We start from the raw sequence: 21,837 nt of genomic DNA on the forward strand, positions 1-21,837 counted from the left end.
ATGATGAAATTGATGGCTTTCTGACCACGCTTGTGAACGCTACGAAGGTAAGTGGAGGGGCAGGTAATGTTGGGGAAGCAGGGAGACTACAGAAGGACTTGGACAGATTAGGAGCATGGGCAAAGAGGCAGCAGATGGAAAACTATATCAGAAAATGTATTGACATGCACTTTAGTAGAAGGAACAAAAGCATAGACTCTTTTCTAAATGGAGAAACGTTTAAAAAAAATCTGAGGTGCAAAGGGATTTGCGAGGGCTCATGCAGGATTCCCTAAAGGTTAATTTGCAGATTGAATTGGTGGTGAGGAAGGCAAATGCAACGTTAGCATTCATTTCAAGAGGACTAGAATATAAAAGCAAAGTTCTAATGTTGAGGCTGTGTAAGCCAGTGGTGAGACCTCACTTGGAGTATTGTGAGCATTTTTGGGCCCCTTATTGAAGAAAAGATCTGCTGACATTGGAGAGGGTCCAGAGGAGGTTCATGAGAATGGTTCCAGAAATTAATATGAGCAGTAATTGAAGGACATCGGTCTGTACTCAGTGGAATTCAGAACAGTGAGAGGGGGATCTCATTGAAACCTACTGAATGTTGAAAGGACTCAAAAAGGATATTTCCATTCACGGGGGAGTCTAAGACCAAAGGACACAGCCTCAAAATGGAAGGATATCCATTTAGAATGGTGAGGATTTTTTTTTAGCTGGGGTGGTGAATCTGTGGAATTCATGGCCATAGCTGGCTGTGTGCATTTAAGGTGGGGATTGATAGGATCTTGATTAGTCAGGGCATGGAATGTTACAAGGAGAAGGCAGGAGAATAGAGTTGAGAGGGAAATAGATCAGCCATGATGAAATGGTGGAGCAGATTCAATGGGCTGAATTGCCTAATTCTGCTTTTATGTCTTATGATCTTAATGTTCTTATAGTCTTACATCTGCTCCATCATTCCATCATAGTTGATTTATATTCCTTTTAACACCATTCTCCTGCCTTCACCCCGTGACTTTTAACATCCTTCCTAATCGAGAACCTATCAACCTGCTCTTTCAATATACCCAAGGACTTGGCCTCGACAGCCATCTCTGACAATGAAGTCAACAGATTCACCACCCTCTGGCTAAAGAACTGCTGCAGTTCATCCATTGAAAACAGTCCCCTGATGACCTAACAACCATGAACTTACGACCAAAAACAATGAACATAAATGACTCAAAAGTGATGAAAGCAATGTTGCTGAGGCAGAGTTTTCAGATTAGTCCCCTTGAGCAATGCCCTCAGAGCAGTCCAAGTCAGTAACCATGGTGTGTTCTGTTTATGGTGCACTCTGCGACTACTCTGCCCCAGTGATGGATGAAATGAAATTTTAGGTTGGCCGAGTGGGACATTCTGTCCCGGGTGCTGAAGGTTCTCTTAAGTCTGTTGATACTGCATTCTTCCAGACAAGTGGGAAATATTACATTATACCCTTTACTGGCCTAGATAGAGTGGACAGGGTGTTTCAGATAGTGGGAGACTCCTTTGTAGGTAGATAGGTCCTATCCCAGTAGCAGGACAGATCCACCAGAGGTTGTGGCACAGTGAAAAGGAAGTAAAGGAACCAGCCATTAGCATCCTCATGTTGACTCCATATCCGTGAAGTCTCATGCCACCAAGCTATGATGCCATCAGGACACCAAGCCTTACATGGAGATGGAACCTTCTGCTAACCATGTACCATCCTCCTTTAGCCCATGAATCAATGCTGTTGAATATGCTGAAGTTAACCAAGTTGAATAACACTTGGAAGAATTACCGACCAAAGAGATTACTCAGCTGGTCAAGTCTCTGGTAATGTCTTGATTAACTTACGGGAAGAAGGCAGGAGCAGTGGGCAATGGGCTGAATGGCCAAATCCTGCTCCCATGCCCTATGGTCTAAAGTGTCAAAGTCCCTAACCTGCCTGATTGGGTCTGTGGCAGGGAGTAAATGATGTAACAGGGGGATTCAACCTATCTGATCATATGCTTATGCATATGTCCTGTGGAGTCAAAGTCCCATCTAGACCATTGTGTTGTATAGAAATTAGATATCAATAAGCACTGTGGACTATCAGCAAAACCAGGTGTGTGTATCACCTCAATGAATAATTTCATGGCCCAGCGTATATCTCATTATCAAACCAGGGGTCCATTCCTTTCATTATAAGCAATGTAAATTTGTAGCAGCCAGCCTATGATCAAAGTGTTCTCATTAGTCCAATGCTTGCTGCCTGCTTACTATTCCTTTCCAATTGCTAGATAATTTCGAGACTGATGTGTTTCCTATACACATCCTACGTGGTGGCACTTGTATTAAAGAAAAGGAGGATGTGCATTAGAACCATCAGGAGCAGTGGTGACGTTAGTAGAACTCAGGACTCCCAGTTGTGAGCACATCAGTGAAGGAGCGTCACTGATCAGTTTTTATTTATTCAATTGTTTTCATTTAGAGTACAAGCCATTCCTGCCCAACAATCTGTTGTGCCCAGCAGCCAACCTATTTGACACTAACCGAATCACGGACAATTTGCAATGACCAATTAACCTACTAATTGATAACTTTTTGTACCGTGGGAGGAAACCAGAGCACCCGGAGGAAACCTGTGCGGTTCATGGGGAGACCATACAAACTCCTTACAGAGGGCGCCAGAACTGAACGCTGGACGCCAGAATACCCCGTGCTGTAATAGCATCACGCTAACAACTTGGCTATCATGACACCCTACCCAGATGCTGGTAGGTCCTGCCCCTCAGAAATCCCTCAATAACTTCCCTGCTGCTAACATCAGGCTGCTCAGCCTGTTGCTCCTTGATTTGTCCTATCATTCTTAAACAACAGAACAATATTGGGAACTTCACCAGTGGCTAACAATGAAACAATTATCCCCACAAGGGCCTTTGTGATTGCTCCTCTAGCCTCCCACAATCTCAAATTCAAGTACAAGTTCATCCTAATTCAACCATGTATGCAGCTAAACAAAACATTTCCTCTGGGGTCAAGATACAAAACACAGTACGTACAGTCACACACAGCACCTATAGTTACAATTTAGCACATGCAGCCACAAAATAATATTAACACCAGCCTGTGAGTGACAAGGCCTGAAGATTAAAAGGTTGACATTCAGGATGCATTTGGCCAGGTTCTGGAAACTTATCCACCTTAATGATTTGAAAGGCTGTGAATTTCTTCTCCCTGGTAATATGAATGTTCTCCAAATCATCACCACTTGTTTCCTTTATCTCAGTAAACACTGACGAGAAATATTTGCTAAAAATCCAGTACATCTCCTGTGGCTTGAGGTAGGAGGCCTGCTGGCCTTCAAAGGACTATTTCTCCTTAGTCACTCTTTTATTCTTAATCTAGCCATAAAACCTTGATTTTCCTTAATCTTCCCCAGCAGATCTATTTCATACCCCCTCTTTGCCCTCCTGGTTTCCCTTTTAACAATATTCCTAATCTTTTTTATCGTGATTTTATAACGTTGACATAGAATGCATGAATTTCCAGATTCCAGAGTAGTTCCTCATTCATTATGTGGTGCTTTGAAATAATGCATTGTTTAAACATCCTCTGATGCCAAAATCTAATGGCATTATCTTTTCACTCACTCGTTTTTTTTTCAGGACATGTATCACTGGGAAGGGAAGATTTATTGCTCATCCATTGCTGCTTTTGAGAGTCAGAGCCATCTTCTTGAACCACTGTTAAACAGCCAGCCCCAAGCCATAGATAACAAAAGCAAGTATGTTTCATCGATCAGCAGTAACCCTCAAGCAAACTTAAATATCGAAATCAATATTTCAAGGAAATGGCTACATCTGCTATATAAAGTCAATTAGCCTCTCACTATGAGATAAATGTACTTCAGTCACCACTCTGAGAATGAGGTGATTGCATTGGGGAGAATGCAGAAGAGAACTGACAGGACGTTGCCAGGTTTCCAGCTTCTCAGTTGTAAGGAGAGACTGCTAGGCTGGGTTAGTTTTACCTGGACTGGAGGATGCTGAAGGGTGAGAAAATTATAATGGAGATAGATAGATAAAGTATATTGTAAGGTTTTTGCTCCTGAATGGGTTGCCTGAAGCAAAGGGATATAGGATTAAGGTGAGAAATAAGAGGTAACTGACAGACAGGGAGGTAACTGTTCATACAGAGAGTTGTTAAAGTCTGGACTTCTCTGCCTGAAGTAATGGTGAAGGTAGCCTTATGAGATTTAAGAAGCATCTGAACAAGTACTCAAATCACCAAGGCATAGAAAGCTGTGAGACTAATGTTGGCAAGTTGATTAACATAAAAAGATACAGTGGGCAGCATAGAGATGGTAGGCCAAAGTTTCTGCTCTATGTGGTTCTATGACTCTGTAGTTCCTGCAATTTTCCAATGCTCCATTTTGAGTACTGGGCTGTCCTGTGTCAGCCAATTTCTTCTCATTATCAAACACTACAGAACAGCAGCTGAAACCAGGCAGCTAGATTTTAATGGCCCTGTGTCTGATGGAGGCAGGTTTCCGACAAGGCCACTATATCCCGGAAGGGGGAAGGGTCCGTTGGATCTGCATTCACAACAATCTCTGCTTCCTTATGGAGGCTAGAGGATCTCTCCTCCCCCTGCTAATGCCACGAAGATTAAATTTAACTTAGCTTTCAAATTCTCCTTGGCTCAGCCGCCACCAGATACTGAGCTGAAATATGTTTTAATCAAGATGGTACTGAAATCCTATTAGGTCTTATTGGATCACAGTATGAATATTTCAATCAATTTAGCAGCCTATTTTTTTTCTTCCATAGCTGCCTGTAGCAATAAATTTCATAGATTCACTGCCCACTGGCTCAAGAAATTCCTCCTCATCTCTGTTCTAAATGGGCATCCCTTTGCTCTGAGGCTATGCTATTGAATCAGAATCAGGTTTACTATTACTGGCACGTGACGTGAAATCTGTTAACAGCAGCAGCAGTTCAATGCAATACACAATCTAGAAGAGAAATTACAGTATACTTATATTGAATAGATAAAAAAGTGCAAAAACAGAAGTACTGTATATTAAAAATGTGAGGTAGTCTCCAAGAATTCAGTGTCCATTCAGGAATCAGATGGCAGAGGGGAAGAAGTTGTTCCTGACTCGCTGAGTGTGTGCCTTCAGGCTTCTGTATCTCCTACCTGATGGTAACAGTGAGAAAAGGACATGCCCTAGGTGCTGCAGGTCCTTAATAATGGATGCTGCCTTTCTGAGACACCACACCCTAAAGATATCCTGGGTACTTTGTAGGCTAGTACCCAAGATGGAGCTGACTAGATTTACAACCCTCTGCAGCTTCTTTTTGCCCTGTGCCATAGCCCCCCATACCAAGCAGTGATGCAGCCTGTCAAAATGCTTTCCACAGCACAACTATATAAGTTTCTGAGTGTATTTGCCAAAACTCTTTAAACTTCCAATGAAGCATAACTGCTGTTCTGCCTTCTTTATAACAGCATCAATATGTTGGGACCAGGTTAGATCATCAGAGATCTTGACACCCAGCAACTTGAAACTGCTCACTCTCTCCATTTCTGATCCTTGTATGAGGATTGGTATGTATTCCTTCATCTTACCCTTCCTGAAGTCCACAATCAACTCTTTCGTCTTACTGACGTTGCGTGCCAGGTTGTCACTGTGGCATCATTCCACTAGTTGGCATATCTCACTCCTGTATGCCCTCTCGTCACCACCTGAGATTCTACCAACAATGGTTGAATCGGCAGCAAATTCATAGACGGTATTTGATATGCTTCTTTGAATAAGACTGCCACAAATCAGCAGATTGTTTAAGAGGAAAATAAAACAGTTTTCAGTTAGATAGAACTCCTCAAATTATTTGCCCTTTGCATATAAGCAGGCTTGCTATTTATAGCTTGGTAAGTATCCTTCAGGTCCCATCCTCCTTCCCTTTATTCCATGCTCTTAGACCTTTTTTCTCCAGACCTTTACTTCTAACTTCATTACCTCTCCTCCACATGCCCACCTTCCCCTAATCTGGTCTCAGCTATCACATGTCAGTATGTCTCCTTTTCCTGCCCCCACCTTCGTATTCTGCTTTCTGCCCTCTTTTCCATTTTTGATGAGGGGTCTTGGCCCAAAATATCAACTTTTTATTCCCCTCAGTAGATAAAGGTCTTAGCTCGAAATATCGACTGTTTATTCCCCTTAATAGATACCTGACTTGCTGAGTTCCTCCATCAATTTGTGTGTGTTGCTCAAGATCTCCAGCACCCGCAGAATCTTTTATGTCTGTCATAATTGATTGTTTTGTGTTCATTATATCCACTGAGAAAATTACGCCAAGTGAACTTTAGACCTTCATTTCTTGAAACACATTCTCCACAACTGTGGTTTAATGAACTATTATCACAAACAAGAGAAAATCTGCGGGTGCTGGAAATCCAAGCAGCACACACAAAATGCTGAAGGAACTCAGCAGGCCAGGTGGCCTCTACGAATAAGAGACCCTTCCCCAGTGCTTGTTGGCTTATGGAAAAAATATGCAGAAAATGTCACAGATAAGGTCACATGGAGAGAGCGTGCAAGTCAGGCAAAAAGCACAACCAAACAGAAAAACCACACCGAGTGAAGAGTTTCACACGCAAAACTAAGCAATTACATTAAGTGACTGAAGGTGAAACAGACAACACAGAGTCTGACAAAGGTGAGCTGTCATGCCTAGAATTGAATTGTATTACTGAAGCAGATGACAAAATCATATGGATCACAAAAGCTGTGTCTGTTGTAAAACTGAAAATGCATTTGAACAGGTCAGCTTTGTCCCTAATTTCAGAGGCAGACTACAACAGACAGTTCTCTAAGATATCATAAGAGAAGACCTCAGTGATATTAAAGACCAACACAGGTGAAAAAATGTCTCCTAAAGGCAAACTGAAGGTAGGTATGATGTATGGAAGTCAAACCCAGCAGCTAGAGCTTTGTGTATTGAGAAGTGGAGGGCTAGCACTTCTCAAATTTAAATGGTTGAGAAAAATCCAACTAGGCTGGCACTCAATCAAAGCTCTCAATGTGACATGGACAGGCAATGGCAGCACTAACCAAACTCTGGCACAGCTGCTTAATGCTAATCGGAAGGTGGTTGAGAAGGGAATAGAGAAACAGATTGAAGACCTGGCCAAAAACTGTTCGAGAGGCCAAAAGGTTCAAAGTGCACCCCCACAGGCAGCATTACCCCTAAGGGAGTGGCCATCTTCACCATGGCAATGAGTACATGTTGACTTTTCTGGGCCATCTATGGACTCCAAGTTTCTGATTGCTGTGGATGCTCATTCAAAATGGCCAGAGGTTATATCAATGTAGTCAACAACCTCAACAAAGACTGTCTCTGCTCTGAGGACTATCTTTGCCAGAAATGGCTTACCAGAACAACGGACCACAGTACACGTTAGAAGAATTCAGACTGCTCGTGAAGAAAAATGGTGTCAGACATTTCAAGTCAGCTCTTCATCACCCAGCTACAAATGGGTTAGCTGATAGGTTCATCCAAATCTTCAAGAAGTCCATTAAAATGATGGTCAAGGAGGATATTTCTCTACATCACAACTTGGACAAAGTTTTTGTGTTTCAGAACTCCGTTCATGCGATGATAAATCAAACACCTGCTATGCTGTTCATGAACAGGGACCTGAGATCTCACATAGACCTCCTGAAAACAGACCTCTGAAGGGAAGTGCAGAATAAACTATTCAGCCAGATGCCAAGTGATGCAGCAAGGAGCTTCTGGATTGGACAGGAAGTCCTAGCATATGATTACTGAGAAGACAAGTGGACACACAGTAGGATAGTTCGAAGAACTGAACCATTGATGTACACAGTGGATGTTGGAAATCAGGCATGGAGAGATCACATGGACCAGATACTGGATGCCCAACCAAAGAAAACACACGAGCAGATTGCGTTCAACAAGACAGACACATTACAGTCACTGGATTTACCTCACAGTGGTGATCGTGTCACTGACAGCAACGTGACACCGAAAACAAGAACGTTCTCTTAGACAAGACACCCATCAAACCTGATGCCACTCCACAGGTCCAGGGGCGCTATCCTGAAAGAAACTGAGTGCCACCCAAAAGACTGAACCTTTAGAACGGTGAAGCTACTTGTGGACTGTTATTGTGAAGGCATGTTTATTTGGAATATGGGTTTACGAAAGGGAAACTGAATGTTTTGTCCATATTCAGTTTTATGTTGCATTAATCTAAAGTGTTGGCGCTTGGCCTAGTGGGCAAGGCATCAGACTACTAACCTGAAGGTCACTGGTTCGAGCCTCAGCTGAGGCAGTGTGTTTGGTCCTTGAGCAAGGCACTTAACAACGCAATGCTCTGCGACAACACCGGTGCCAAGCAGCATGGGTCCTAGTGCCCTTCCCTTGGACAACATCGGTGGCATGGAGAGGGGAAGGCCTGCAGCTTGGGCAACTGCCAGTCTCCCATACAACCCTGCCCAGGCCTGTGCCCTGGAAACTCCAGGCGCAGATCCATGGTCTCTTGAGACCAACGGATGCCACCACCACCACCACCAATCTAAAGGTAATGTATGGGTCTATTTCTTTTAGAGCAATGCCCCCCCCCCCACACTATGTATTGACCTGTTGTTTGTACATGCACAGTGTTCTCTATCCCTTTTGCTGCAATGTGAATACACCAATTAAAGCCATCACCCACACGTGTGCTTTTATTTAATTAATATGTAGTTCTGCAGAGATGCAACAAGTACAATCAAGTAACTAAGATCACGGTGATAGCAGATGAATAGTAATTTTCATGCAATTCCAGTAAAAAGTAATTAAGAATCTCTGCAAGTCCGATGGAAAGTTTGAAATGGTGTCTTCAGGCCTGAGGCTGGGTCCACTGGGGGCCTTTCCTGGGGTTAAAGGGCAGTGTTTGTGCACAAATGGGAGGGAGCAACAGGGCTTGCTTCGCAACTTTTACACTAGATTAAAAGTGGCATCACTTATCACTCATCCACTAATAAGAAGAAACATTTATTTTCTGAGTGTGACATAGGAAAAACTGAGGAACATTCACTGGTCATTCAAAGCTTGTTCAGAACAATAACATACAATTCACTCATACTGTCTCAGCTCACTCTCAGCACCAATCATTCCGGCTCCAGTGTTTCTGTCAATACTAAGTTATGCATTTCCAGGGAAATGTATTATAAATTAAGAGGAAATTACATAATAATTTCATATGCATCTGGACACCAAATTCAAAGCTAAAATGCATTTTGACACAATTGATAAATAGAAACCTATTGGAAAGGTCCTCTTGTAAGTACACATCTTAAGAACACACCTGTAATTTCACTTCCAAGTCTGAGAAAATTGGTGGACCAAAGGAATTCTGAATTCCCAAAACAGTGTCAGTCGTTTAAATTTATAATTTTAAGCAATCAGTGGCTTTTGCAGCTTTCTGTAATAAGGTAAATTGTAAACAGCTGACTCTGTAACTTCCCACAATTCACATTCTAATCTGACCGTGTAGTGTACCATGAGATAGCCCAATCAGAATCGGGTCTATACCACTGACGTATGTCGTGAAATTTCTTGTTTTATGATAACAGTACAGTACATTAAATTTTTTTTTAAATCTATAAATTACAATAAAATATTTTAAAAGTTAAAATAAATAAATAGTGCAAAAAGAGGGCAGAAAAAGAAGCAGTGAACATGCATTCATTGTCCATTCAGTAATCCGGCGGCAGAGTGGAAGAAACAGATTAATACAGAAAGTGTCTGAGGTGTGGATCTAAGACTGGTAAGACGTGTGATGAGCAATACACAGTTATATGTTCAATCAAGTAATGAAGTCAATTTACTTCAGATTCTACACAAGCCTACCACAGGAATCAATAATCATGCCTGTGTTCTACAGTTACTGTGGTGACAAGCTTCAAAGATCAAAGTTCAAAGTATATTTATTATCTTAGTATTTATACATTATACAGCCTCAAGATTTCTCTCCTTACAGGCCATCACAAAAAAAAAGAGTCCCAAAAGAATCCATCAAAAGAGTACCATCAAAAACACAACGCGCAGAGAGAGAGAAACAAATTGTGCAAACCATAAAAGCCAACAAATTTGCATTCAAAACTGAAGCTCATGAAAGACAGCCCATTCACAGACGTGAAACAACAGCCTCAGATCAGCGCAGAGCCGAGTAAACATTGCAGAGCAGCAAGCCGAATCGGCCTGACCCTCGCCTCCGGCCCCAACACTCCAGCGTTTTCAATCTGGCCCAGCGGCTGATCATCAGGTCTTTCCTCACTTTCGGCCTAGGGCGCCGGCTGCTTCAAATTGCTCCGGGGCCTGAACTTCACTGCTTCCACTCAGCCTGGTGTTTAAATCAATTGATCCACCTCGATTCTGTCTCACCTCGTCTCAGTTATGCTGCATTGAATCTCCTCCAAGTCCAAAGATAAGTTACAGGCTGTTGTTTGTGGTGCAAGTTTACCATAAAAAGTGTTATTGAGTTGTTTCCTTTGTTCTGTTTGCTGCCAGTAAGCAGTCTCTGAGCATCGCCAGCACTGTCAGACTCAACATTCAAGATTCAAATTTTCTTCGTCACATGTACATTAAAAAAAATGTGAAATGCATCATTTCCATTAGCAATCAAAACACCTAAGTGAGTGCGGAGGAAGCCCGCAAATGTTGCCACACGTACTTGCACCAACATAGCATAGCCACGATACTCAGCAGAACAACACAGAACAATAACAAGCAACAACAGCAGAAACAAGCCCCATTCCTCCCTCCACCCATGCACATACACAGCCACTTAACACCAGCAAATACAGATTCAGGCCTGCAGTCACTGGTTTCACCCTCTCCATTGGACTCACAGAGATTCTGATATGACCTTCAGCCTTCAACCCCAGGCCATACTGATAACCAAACATCAGGCCTTGAACTCCAGACTCACCGATGGCCAGACCTGGAAAACTGGGGCTTCAACTTCAGTCTCACCGATTCACAAACCCAAAGGGTCTTCAGGATTTGTCCTTCCTGCCCACACAGAGCTCCAACTCCTGAACTCGTTGACGACACTGATCTGGGGAGGCCCTCATTCTCCCTGATAGTCTGACATCTAACTTCCGACCATGGACGTCCCACGTCCATATCACTGGCCTTCGAACATGGAGCAGAAAATTAGATTCTGGCCTGACCTTTAATTCTCCTACGTGCCTGTCCCTAATCTAGATCCTGACTCCACTTTCCCTCTCCATCCCCAAAAAACATTCTTACAGATCTATAAAACATAAAATTAAAACAATTAAGAAAACAATCTGAGCTGCAACTCAACAGAGATTGAAACTTAATATTAGATTTCTGAATGCAGAAGACCATTGAGTCAAGCATCATGGAGTGATATTTCTAGAAATGGAAGCCTCTACCAAGTAGAATAGTTAATATGCTCCATATTGACAAGAGGAACAATAAGTACAACCTGATAGGAATGTCTGCAACAACATTGTCCTTCTAGGCTCCTCTCTGGACCTTAGTGTCAACCAGCACCACATGCTAACCATCCATAGACACGAAGGAGGTATCCACGAAGATGAAAAGAGTCATCCTAAAATGGGATGCACATGGATTCTGAGTTTTTTAAAGTTCTGTTTGTCCCATTACTGGTGCTACTGCCTCATGAATAAATGAAGTTTGTCTTCAGTGAGAACACAGGTCAAAAATTCTACACGTCCCATGCAGTCGTCACCCCAATCAACAGAGATAAAGACAGAGAGAGCAACGCACACAAAATGCTTGAGGACCTCACCATGCTAGGCAGTATCTATGGAGGGGAATGAGTAGTCAGTATTTTGAGCCGAGAACCTTCATCAGGACTGGAAAAGAAGAGAGGAGGAGGAGACGTCGTACAATGTCATGGTTCCAGTTGGCCGTTCCCCTTTAACACTTCTTTCTCCCTGATCATGCCCCAATTTCAGTCAATTGCTGCTAGTTACCCAATAATTGTACACCTGGCTTTCATCAGAGACTGGTAAATAAATGCGAGGACGACTCTATCACAGGTAGCCAGATTGTTGGTCAATTCTTGTATGATACTTAGTTCCCTGTTCTGATTAGAACTTAGTTCTAAGTTCTGCTCTAGTTTCTAGAGAGTCCCTGTGAATCCCGTCTCCTTATCAAGATCCCTCTGGTTTCCTGCTCTACGTTCAGGTCTACGCCAGCCTCCCCAACTGAGTTGACGTGCTGGTGCCCTGCACTTGGGTTCTCCTCTGTTGCCACCGTGTAACATACAAACTGACATGAGATAGGTGAGACAAAGGGAAGGTGGAAGAAGGGGGAGAAGAGTGATGAAGATTTTACTCAAATCTAGAATGTTCTTTGTCACATTATAACACTGACATTTCATTTCAGATTTGTTTAAAGATTTGATCACTTTTAGCTCAGTTGTCAAGGCACAAAGTGCAGGCCTAATGGATTATTAGTCTGGTATCAGAACCACTTTACTATTATATTCCCATTAGATTGTTCAGCCCAGCATCAGAATGATACACTGCTCTACTCCTGACATCTTCAGGCTAAACACTTGAATATTAAATTTTAATTGTCACTCTCCTAATTCAGCCATAGGGGGAGAAAAAAAGAAATAAGGAATTAAAAGCAGGAAGAGTGTCATTTTTGGTGAAATTGCTACAATTTGCTAAAACTTTTGCAGGAAAAAAGATAGATAGATAGATAGATAGATAGGTACTTTATGGATCCCAAAGAAAATTACAGTGTCACAGTAGCATTACAAGTGCACAAATATACAAATATTAGAATAGAAGTAGAAAGAATAAAAAAAAGTTACCATAAACACTCTAACAGGAGGGGTTCAACACTTCGCAAGCTATAGGTTGACTCATTATAGAGCCTAATGGCCGAGGGTAAAAATGACCTCGTATAGCTCTCTACAAAGCAGCACAGTTATCTTAGTGTATTACTAGAAGTTCTCCTCTGTCCAGCCAAGGTGACATGCGGAGGGTGAGAAACATTGGCCAGAATTGGCAGGATTGCTCGAGAAATTTTCAATTTAGCTTGAAGAAATGGGCTTCACAATATGAGTCTCCCTGAGTTTGTGACGATACGAGGAAGATTGTGAGATAAAGGAAGGTGCCAGATTGATGAAACTGAGACTGATGTATCATCAGGTCTGTTAGTTTCTATCACACTGCCATCCTGCTCATAGATCTTACAAGCCCAGTTTTCTTATGTGGATTTCTCTATCCACCAGAACTCCTGATGACAGCACTTCCCTCACTCAGAAAGCTATGGGTTCACTTGCTTCAAATGCTGCAGCCTATTTCAGTGAGAAGACCAGTGTCATTTTCATCAGTGCAACTAGCTTAATGCCTTAAACGTTATGTCTGGATTATTCCAGACAGCCTCAGGCGACCTTTCCCCTGATGCTCCGATGACATTTCATTTCAGTATAAATAGTGTGTCCCTATGATCCAGCAACCTAGTGGATCTGCAAAGCAAGTCAAATCATTTCTATATGGCATCAGAATTACCACAGATGCAAGACAACATGGATGTAGACATATGACCTTGTGCATCCATCTATCTAATAAAAGAAATAGTTTTCACTCTGTCAATATCAAGCTGGTGTGCGATCCAGTCATTTTACACTGCACTTCATTATCTGTCATGAATAGTTGGTTAGACTCTTTTAGGTACTGCACTACACGTCCCCCATGGCACTGCAAATTATTCAGTTTCAAATGCCTGTTCAATTGCTTACTGGATGCACTGGTTCTCTTTCCACCATATTTAATGGCCATAAATTCCAGATCTTAACAACTCTATGTACAAAGCAAATCATCCTCACTTCTCTTGCAAAAGAAAACTTCAACGGCAACCACCTCAATGTCTCCTGTATAATCTTATATCTGTGAACCGAAGCACCAGAACAGATAGTGGAGTGGTTGTGGAGAAAGAGACTGCTGAAGCCTATATACAATGTCAGGAATCGAAAAGTCAAGCATGGTGAGACTATAGAACCATAGAACACTACAGCACAATACAGGCCCTTCAGCTCTCCATGTTGTGCTGACCCATATAATCCCTAAAAAAAAGTACTAAACCCACACTACCCCATAACCCTCCATTTTTCTTTCATCCATGTGCCTGTCCAAGAGGCTCTTAAATACCCCTAATGTTTTAGCCTCCACCATCATCCCTGGCAAGTCATTCCAGGCACTCACAACCCTCTGTGTAAAAAACTTACCCCTGATGTCTCCCCTAAACTTCCCTCCCTTAATTTCATACATATGCCCTCTGGTGTTTGCTATTGGTACCCTGGGAAATAGATACTGACTATCCACCCTATCTATGCCTCTCATAATCTTGTAGACCTCTATCAAGTCCCCTCTCGTTCTTCTACACTCCAAAGAGAAAAGTCCCAGCTCTGCTAACCTTGCTTCATATGACTTGTTCTCCAATCCAGGTAACATCCTGGTAAATCTCCTCTGCACCCTCTCCATAGCGTCCACATCCTTCCTATATTGAGATGACCAGAATTGAACACAATACTCTAAGTGCAGTCTCACCAGAGATTTATAGAGTTACAACTAATGTTCTGAGCTGTTTATATTTCATTACAAGGAATATTGTAGCGAAGGTGGATTGACTTGGGGCATGGATTATCACATGGAATTATGACATTGTAGTCATTAGTGAACCTAGGTACAGGAGGGGCAGGACCAGCAGCTCAATGTTCCAGGGTCCTATTGTTGTCATGATAGAGCAGGAGGAATTAAAGGGGCATTGAAAGTCAGGAAAAATGTCATGGCAGTGCTCAGACGAGACAAAATAGAGAGCTTGTCTAGCAAGGCTTTATGGGCTGATCTGAGGAATAAGAAAGATATGACCATGTTATTAGGGTTATGTTACGGATTGTCCAAAAGACCATGAGATTCAGAGAAGTAAGTTTGTAGAGAGGTTGCAGACTGTTGCAAGAAAGTTAAGGTTGTGATAGTAGGCGATTTTAACTTTCCACACGTTAACTGGGACTCCCATACAGTAAAAGAGTAGATAGAAAAGAATTTGTCCAATGTGTTTAGGGAAGTTTCCTTAGTCAATACATAGTAGTCCCAGCAAAGAGAGTGGGCAATATTAGGTCTCCTTTAGGGAGTAAGACAGGGCAGGTGACAGATGTTTGTGTAGGAGAACTCTTCGCATCTGGTGATCACAATGACATTAATTTCAAGGTGTTGTGGAAAATCAGAAATATAGAAAACCTACAGCACAATACAAGTCCTTCTGTTCACAATTCCGTGTTGAACATGTACTTACTTTAGAAATTACCTAGGGTTACCGATAGCCCTCTATTATTCTAGGTTCCATGTACCTTTCCAGAAGCCTCTTAAAAGACCCTATTGTATCTGACTCCACCACTGTCGCCAGCAGCCCATTCCACGCACTCATCACTCTCTGTGTAAAAAACTTATCCCCAACATCCCCTCTGTACCTACTTCAAAGCAGCTAAAAACTATGCCCTCTTGTGTTAGCTATTTACTCCGTGGGGTCTAACCAGGGTCCTATATCACTGTAACATTACCTCTTGGCACTTGAACTCAATCCCACGATCGATGAAGGCCAATGCACCATATGCCATCTTACCCACACTGTCAACCTGCGCAGTAGCTTTGAGTGTCCTGTGGACTTGGACTCCAAGATCCCTCTGATCCTCCACACTGCCAAGAGTCTTACCATTAATACTATATTCCGCCGTCATATTTGGCCTACCAAAATGAACCACCTCACACGTATCTGGGTTGAACTCCACCTTCCACTTCTCAGCCCAGTTTTGCAACCTATCGATGTCCCCCAGTAACCTCTGACAGCCCTCCACACTATCCACAACACCTCCAACCTTTGTGTCATCAGCAAATTTACTAACCCATCCCTCCACTTCCTCAACCAGGTTAGTTATAAAACTCACAAAGAGAAGGGGTCCCAGAACAGATCCCTGAGACACACCACTGGTTACCAACCTCCATACGGAATATGAACCATCTACAACCACTCTTTACCTTCTGTGGGCAAGCCAATTCTAGATCCACAACGCAAGGTCCCCTTGAATCTCATGCCTCCTTACTTCCTCAGTAAGCCTGGCATGGGGTAACTTATCAAATACCTTGCTGAAATCCATATACACTACATCTACTACTCTTCCTTCATCAATGTGTTTAATCACATCCTTGAAAAATGCAATGTCTCATATGGCATGACGTGCCTTTGACAAAGCCATGCTAACTACTCCTAATCATATTATGCCTCTCCAAATGTTCATAAATCCTGCCTCTCAGGATCTTCTCCAGCAACTTACCAACTCTGAGGTAAGACTCACTGGTCTATAATTTCCAGGGCTATCTCTACTCCCTTTCTTGAATAAGGGAACAACATCTGCAACCCTCCAATCTTCCAAAAATTCTCCTGTCCAAATTGATGATGCAAACATCATTGCCAGAGGCTCAGCAGTCTCCTCTCTCATCTCCCATAGCTGGGGTATATCCCGTCCAGTCCCGGTGACATATTCAACTTGATACTTTCCAAAAGCTCCTGCACATCCCCTTTCTTAATGTAAAATGATAGGTCTGATCCTCAGGTTGAGATTCTAAATTGGAGAAGGGCAAATTTTGATGGCATCAGAAAAGATCTGGCAAGAATGGATTAGAACAGATTGTTTTTTACAAAGCTGTACTTGGAAAGCGGGAGGCTTTCAGAAGTGAAATTTTGATAGCACAGAGTTTGTATACTTCTGTCAGAATAAAATGCAAGGATAAAAAGTTTACAGAACCTTGCTTTATGAGAGATATTGAGGCCCTGGTTGAGAAAAATAAGGAAGTGCATAGCTAGTATAGGCCAATAGGGATAAATAGGTACTTGTGGAGTATTAGAAATGCAAGAGAAAGCTTAAGAAGGAAATCAGGAAGGATAAAAGAAGACATGATGTTGCTCTGGCAGGCAAGGTGAAGAAGAACCTTAAGAGCTTTTACAGATTTGTTAAAAGCAAAAGGATAGCAAGGGACAAAATTGGTCCTCTGGAAAATCAGAATGGTAGTCTATGTGTGGAGCCAAAGATGGGAGAGATCTTAAATAGATATTTTGCATCTGTATTTATTTGGGAGATAGACAAATTGATCTATTGATCAAGGCAATGATCTGAGGCAATGCAGCAGTGAGACCATGGACCATATACAGATTACAGAAGAGGAGGTATTTCTGTTTTGAGGCAAATTAGGATCAATTGATCTCCAGGGCTTGACAGTAAGATAATTGATGATGGTATTCATAATTATAAGGGATATAGATCGGGCAAATGCAAGCAAGGTTTTTCCATTGAGGTTTGGTGAGACTAGAATTAAAGGTCATGCAATAAGGGTAAAAGTTCAAATATTTAAGGGGAACTTGAGGGGGAACTTATTCTCTCAGAGGGTGGCGAGAGATTGGAATGAGCTGCCAGCACAAGTGGTGGATGTAGAGCCGATTTTGACACTTAAGAGAAATTTGGATAGAGACATGGATGTGAGGGGCATGGAGTACTACGGCCCTGGTGCAGGTTGATGTGACTAGATAGACTAATGGTTCAGCATGAACTAGGTGGGCCAAAGTACCTCTTTCTCTGCTATAGTGGTCTATGACTTTGTTGTATGACTCTATCTGAAACCTCCTGTCACTAGATTCTTTAGGTTAAGTCTTTTCTGCACTTGCTCTAGGACCTACACACTTTCTCTTAAGTCACAAATTGGAAGCAAGATGCCAATAATGACCTAACCTTTGTTGTGTATCTGAAGGCATATATAGGCCAGAAAATGAAAAGAAAAAACAGCATAGTTTCTTCCTTACATGGACATAATGAACACTTTCACATCAGCCTGGTAATTTCCTGGACACTGTTAATGATATCAGCCTTATATTCAAGGTTTATAACTTAATTAATTAGCTGAATTGAATTTTCCAGATACCATGGTATATATTGAATTTGTCTGTAGATCAATAGTCTGGACCTTTGGATTTCTAGTCCAGAAACATGTGGTATTTCTATCCTTTTGTCACAGAGATCCTTTGCTCTGTTTTTCTTATCACTGAGAAAAACCTCATTCAGAGACTTCATCAGTGTGATGTTTATCCTGAACTTTGCATCAATTACTTTTGCTAAAACAAGCTATTGCAAACTCAGTTCAGGTCTGCACTCAATATTGCCTCCCAGGCTGAGATTAGCTGGGAGATGGCTCCGAAAGCAAGAGAATACATGTTAATGTTTAACAATCAATTCACTGCTCTCTAACATTTAAATTTAATGTAACAAAGGATATTTATTTATTGACAGCACAGAGAAGGTCTTTCTGGCTCTTCGAGCCATGTCATCCAGCAATCCCTCAATTTAATCCTAGCCTAATCACAGGACAATTTACAATGACTAATTAACCTACCAACCAGTACATTTTTGGATTGTGGAAGGAAACCCTTCCAGTCATGGAAAGAATACAAAAATTCTTTACAAATATCAGCAGGAAATAAACCTGGGTCACCTGTACCTTAAAGCGTTATGCTAACCACTACACTACCATGCCAAATTCTTCTGACCCAACATGCAAAACAGCTAAAGCTTTCAGAAGTTCTAATTTGCAGGTATTTGTTTGGAATCAGCATTGTTTTTGTTAGAGAGACAGAAAGATTGACTTCCCACACCTAGAGAAGCTGCTCCAGGAAACCTAAGACACATTTTTGTGCAACCTGTGGCCATAACGTGTATATTCTTGCCTTGCAGTGTCACATATGAAGTATTTGTCTCCATAAACCCAGAAACATGGAAAAGGTTGGAAAAATAGCAACCTCCTGCTCTGAAAATCAGAAAATATATTATCACCATTTCTTGATAAAACTTTTTAACAATAAACAGCAAATTTTCCTTTTAAAGCAACACACACAAATGCTAGAGGAACTTAGCAGGTCATGAGGCAACATCTATGGAAAAGATTCAGCCTGATTCAGGCTGAGGCACTTCTTCAGGACTGAACCCTTCTTCATATATAAAGGAATGCCTGCATGCATTATGTAGAAGAAGGTTGAGCAGGGTTGCATAAATGTCCTAAACAGAACTCAACTCATCATCTACTCACTTATATTAATAAATAGAATATCCTCAGAATCGTCCTCAGCTACACTCAAGCCGTTCTTACTGCCTCAGACTAATGAAGATAAAATTCTGAATATACTTTTGTGGATATGCAAGGAGATCAAATTCTCACCTTTCCTTGGTTTGAAATAGAGAGTATAATGCACTCCACGTAACTGTCCAATTTAATTACTTTGAACTCATTGAAAGTAATCAGCAGAAACAGTTTACTGCACTGTTTACACTATTACTGGAGTAGTGTAATTTGAACAATTTTATTATTATCTTCCTAAATAATTTGAACAATACATCTGGCCTTTCCAAATAATACAATTAGTATTCTTTAGCCCACATACTTGTTGAGAAAAACATGATGGATAATTTTTAATCAAAGCACAAATAATGGTGCTTTTTAACTAAATCATATCAATCTCTTTCTTTGTATCTAATGATTTTTTAATAAACAAACAAACAAATTGATGGAGCAAATATTAGCGATCTGTTTAATTTTGCCATCCATGAGAAATCTCAACAATGCTGCCACAATCATTATTCCCCTAATTAATTTGAAATGCATGCATCTTAAATTAATTTGCCCATCTCCCTCATACTCCAGCTATAACTCTCCCACATAATTTCTCAGACTGCGCAATCTGTGCTATTTTTGGAAAGCTATGGTAATCTAATTCTGATGCAGTAAATTCCAATTCACACAGTAACTTGGAACTTCTTTTAACAGCACAACACAGATTTTCTTTCTCTCTTTAGAGCATTCAAATGTAGACATTAAGCACATGAAACACATTATTTCTGCAGTCCTTCACAGTACCTTCAGTGGTGATTTCAGTCATAATGGCTAAGTTTCCTATTTCCACTTTCCTGGCAATTCAACGAACTTCTTCAAGTATGTAGAATTTGGTTACTTAGTACATTGCTAATATTAAGAAAGGAGGAGGTGATCTTTCATGCCTGGAGTGGTACTGTGGAGATCCTCTGTGTCCTTTGTAGAGTCCTCCCCCCAGCAAGAGCTTTCACAACTGGATGCTTGTTGCTTGCAATAAGGATATCAACTTCAATCTAAAATAGAAATGCTTCACAATGTATTTCTATGCTCCAGTTTTAGAATCATCAGTATCAGAAGGGACTCAGCAGAAAGGACCAGCAAAGCAGGTTTGGGCACTAAAATGCACAGCTATTCTGTGGCACAGTTCAATCCCTCAAACCCATGAAACTTCCCTTCTGTTTTATTACTGCCTAAATTTCAGATCAAAAATGAAAAAATGTTTACTTCAAGGTAACCTTATCCATTATTAGTCAATTATATTATTAGAACAGTTAATACTCGGTCTATTCTGCATTGCCTTTTTAGGCAGGGGAGGGTCATGACACAACGGGCTACAGAAGCAATGAATTATGGGTACTGAGCTCATTTTTTATGTTCCTGCTGATTTAAATTCCAGCTGCCAAGGAGAGTTTATAGGAATAGAAGATTAGTTTTGTATTTAGACAGATCATACAATAAAGCTTCATTTTTTCTTGTCTTTCTTTGCATTTATATATATATAGATGAATGCAAATTATTTTCTTTCATTCATATGTGATTAATAATTTGCTTTCACTTTGTTTAAGCAGTGAACATTACCTCTATTGGTTTACAGATGTCCCAGTAATGTTTGTCTCCAACTGAGCCAAATCACATCTTCACCGCAAAAATGTAGATAGCACTTTTCACAATCTCAAGCACACTTCAGCCGATGAATTACTTTTGAAATGTAGTAATTGTTTTCATGCAGAAAAAGCAGAGAGCAATATGCACGTGAGAAGATTTACCAGACTGCAACCCAACTCACTGTCTGCAGGTTCTGTGGAAGGAGTTGTTTCCAAGATCTTTTTGCCATGGCCATCTGCAAAGCTCCACACTGTCAAAGGCCAGTGTAGTGCTCTCAAATGTTTCTGACACATTCAAATCTCTTCAAATGGATTTAAGAGATTAGGGATTACTGTTACATGTACATTGAAACATACAGTGAAATGCATCGATTTTGTCAAATCAAATCAGTGAGGACACAAGTGTCGACACCTTTCTAGTGCCAACATAGCATGCCCACAACTTACTAACTCTAAACTGTACATCTTTGGAATGTGGGAGAAAACAGAGCATTAGGAGGAAACCAGCGCAGTTATGATGAGAACATACAAACTCCTTACATACGCGATAGATATAGGCACACATAGCGATGTATAGACAGTGGTTCAGGAAGCATGCCCAGTCCAACATAACTGAGTCCACTAGTAGTTGCCCCATTTTCTCAACAATGCACTGCCAAAAAAGGTTCAAAGGTTCATTTTATTCTCAAAGTATGCATGCAGAATACAATTCTGAGATCTGTCTTCTCCAGATAGCCATAACATTCAGAAAACCATAGAAGTAGTTGAAAAAAAAGACATCAATGCCACTCCCATGCATGAAGAGAAAAAGAAACAAAAACTCACAAATCCCAAACTCTCCAACCCCTCCTTTACACAATAACTAACAGGTCACCCACATGGAGAAACAACAACAGAGCAACAAACCCCAAACCCTAGCCCTCCAATCTGCAGCAAGAAAGAATGGGCAACAACACGGAAAAAAAAAGCATGGAACTCAAAGAG

General features: G+C 41.3%; 1 protein-coding gene across 1 annotated transcript in view; it reads right to left on the minus strand.

Moving 5' to 3' along the window:
• Positions 1-20,054, minus strand: part of trdn (triadin) — a 110,711-nt gene extending 90,657 nt beyond the window's left edge. The window contains exon 1 of the mRNA XM_059981349.1: positions 20,015-20,054. Within this exon, the coding sequence (XP_059837332.1) occupies positions 20,015-20,036 (22 nt within the window). The 5' untranslated portion in view covers positions 20,037-20,054. The remainder of the gene's footprint in view (positions 1-20,014) is intronic.
• Positions 20,055-21,837: the final 1,783 nt, after the last annotated feature.

The sequence above is a fragment of the Hypanus sabinus genome, chromosome 10 (assembly GCF_030144855.1).
Source record: "Hypanus sabinus isolate sHypSab1 chromosome 10, sHypSab1.hap1, whole genome shotgun sequence".
Classification (NCBI taxonomy): domain Eukaryota; kingdom Metazoa; phylum Chordata; class Chondrichthyes; order Myliobatiformes; family Dasyatidae; genus Hypanus; species Hypanus sabinus.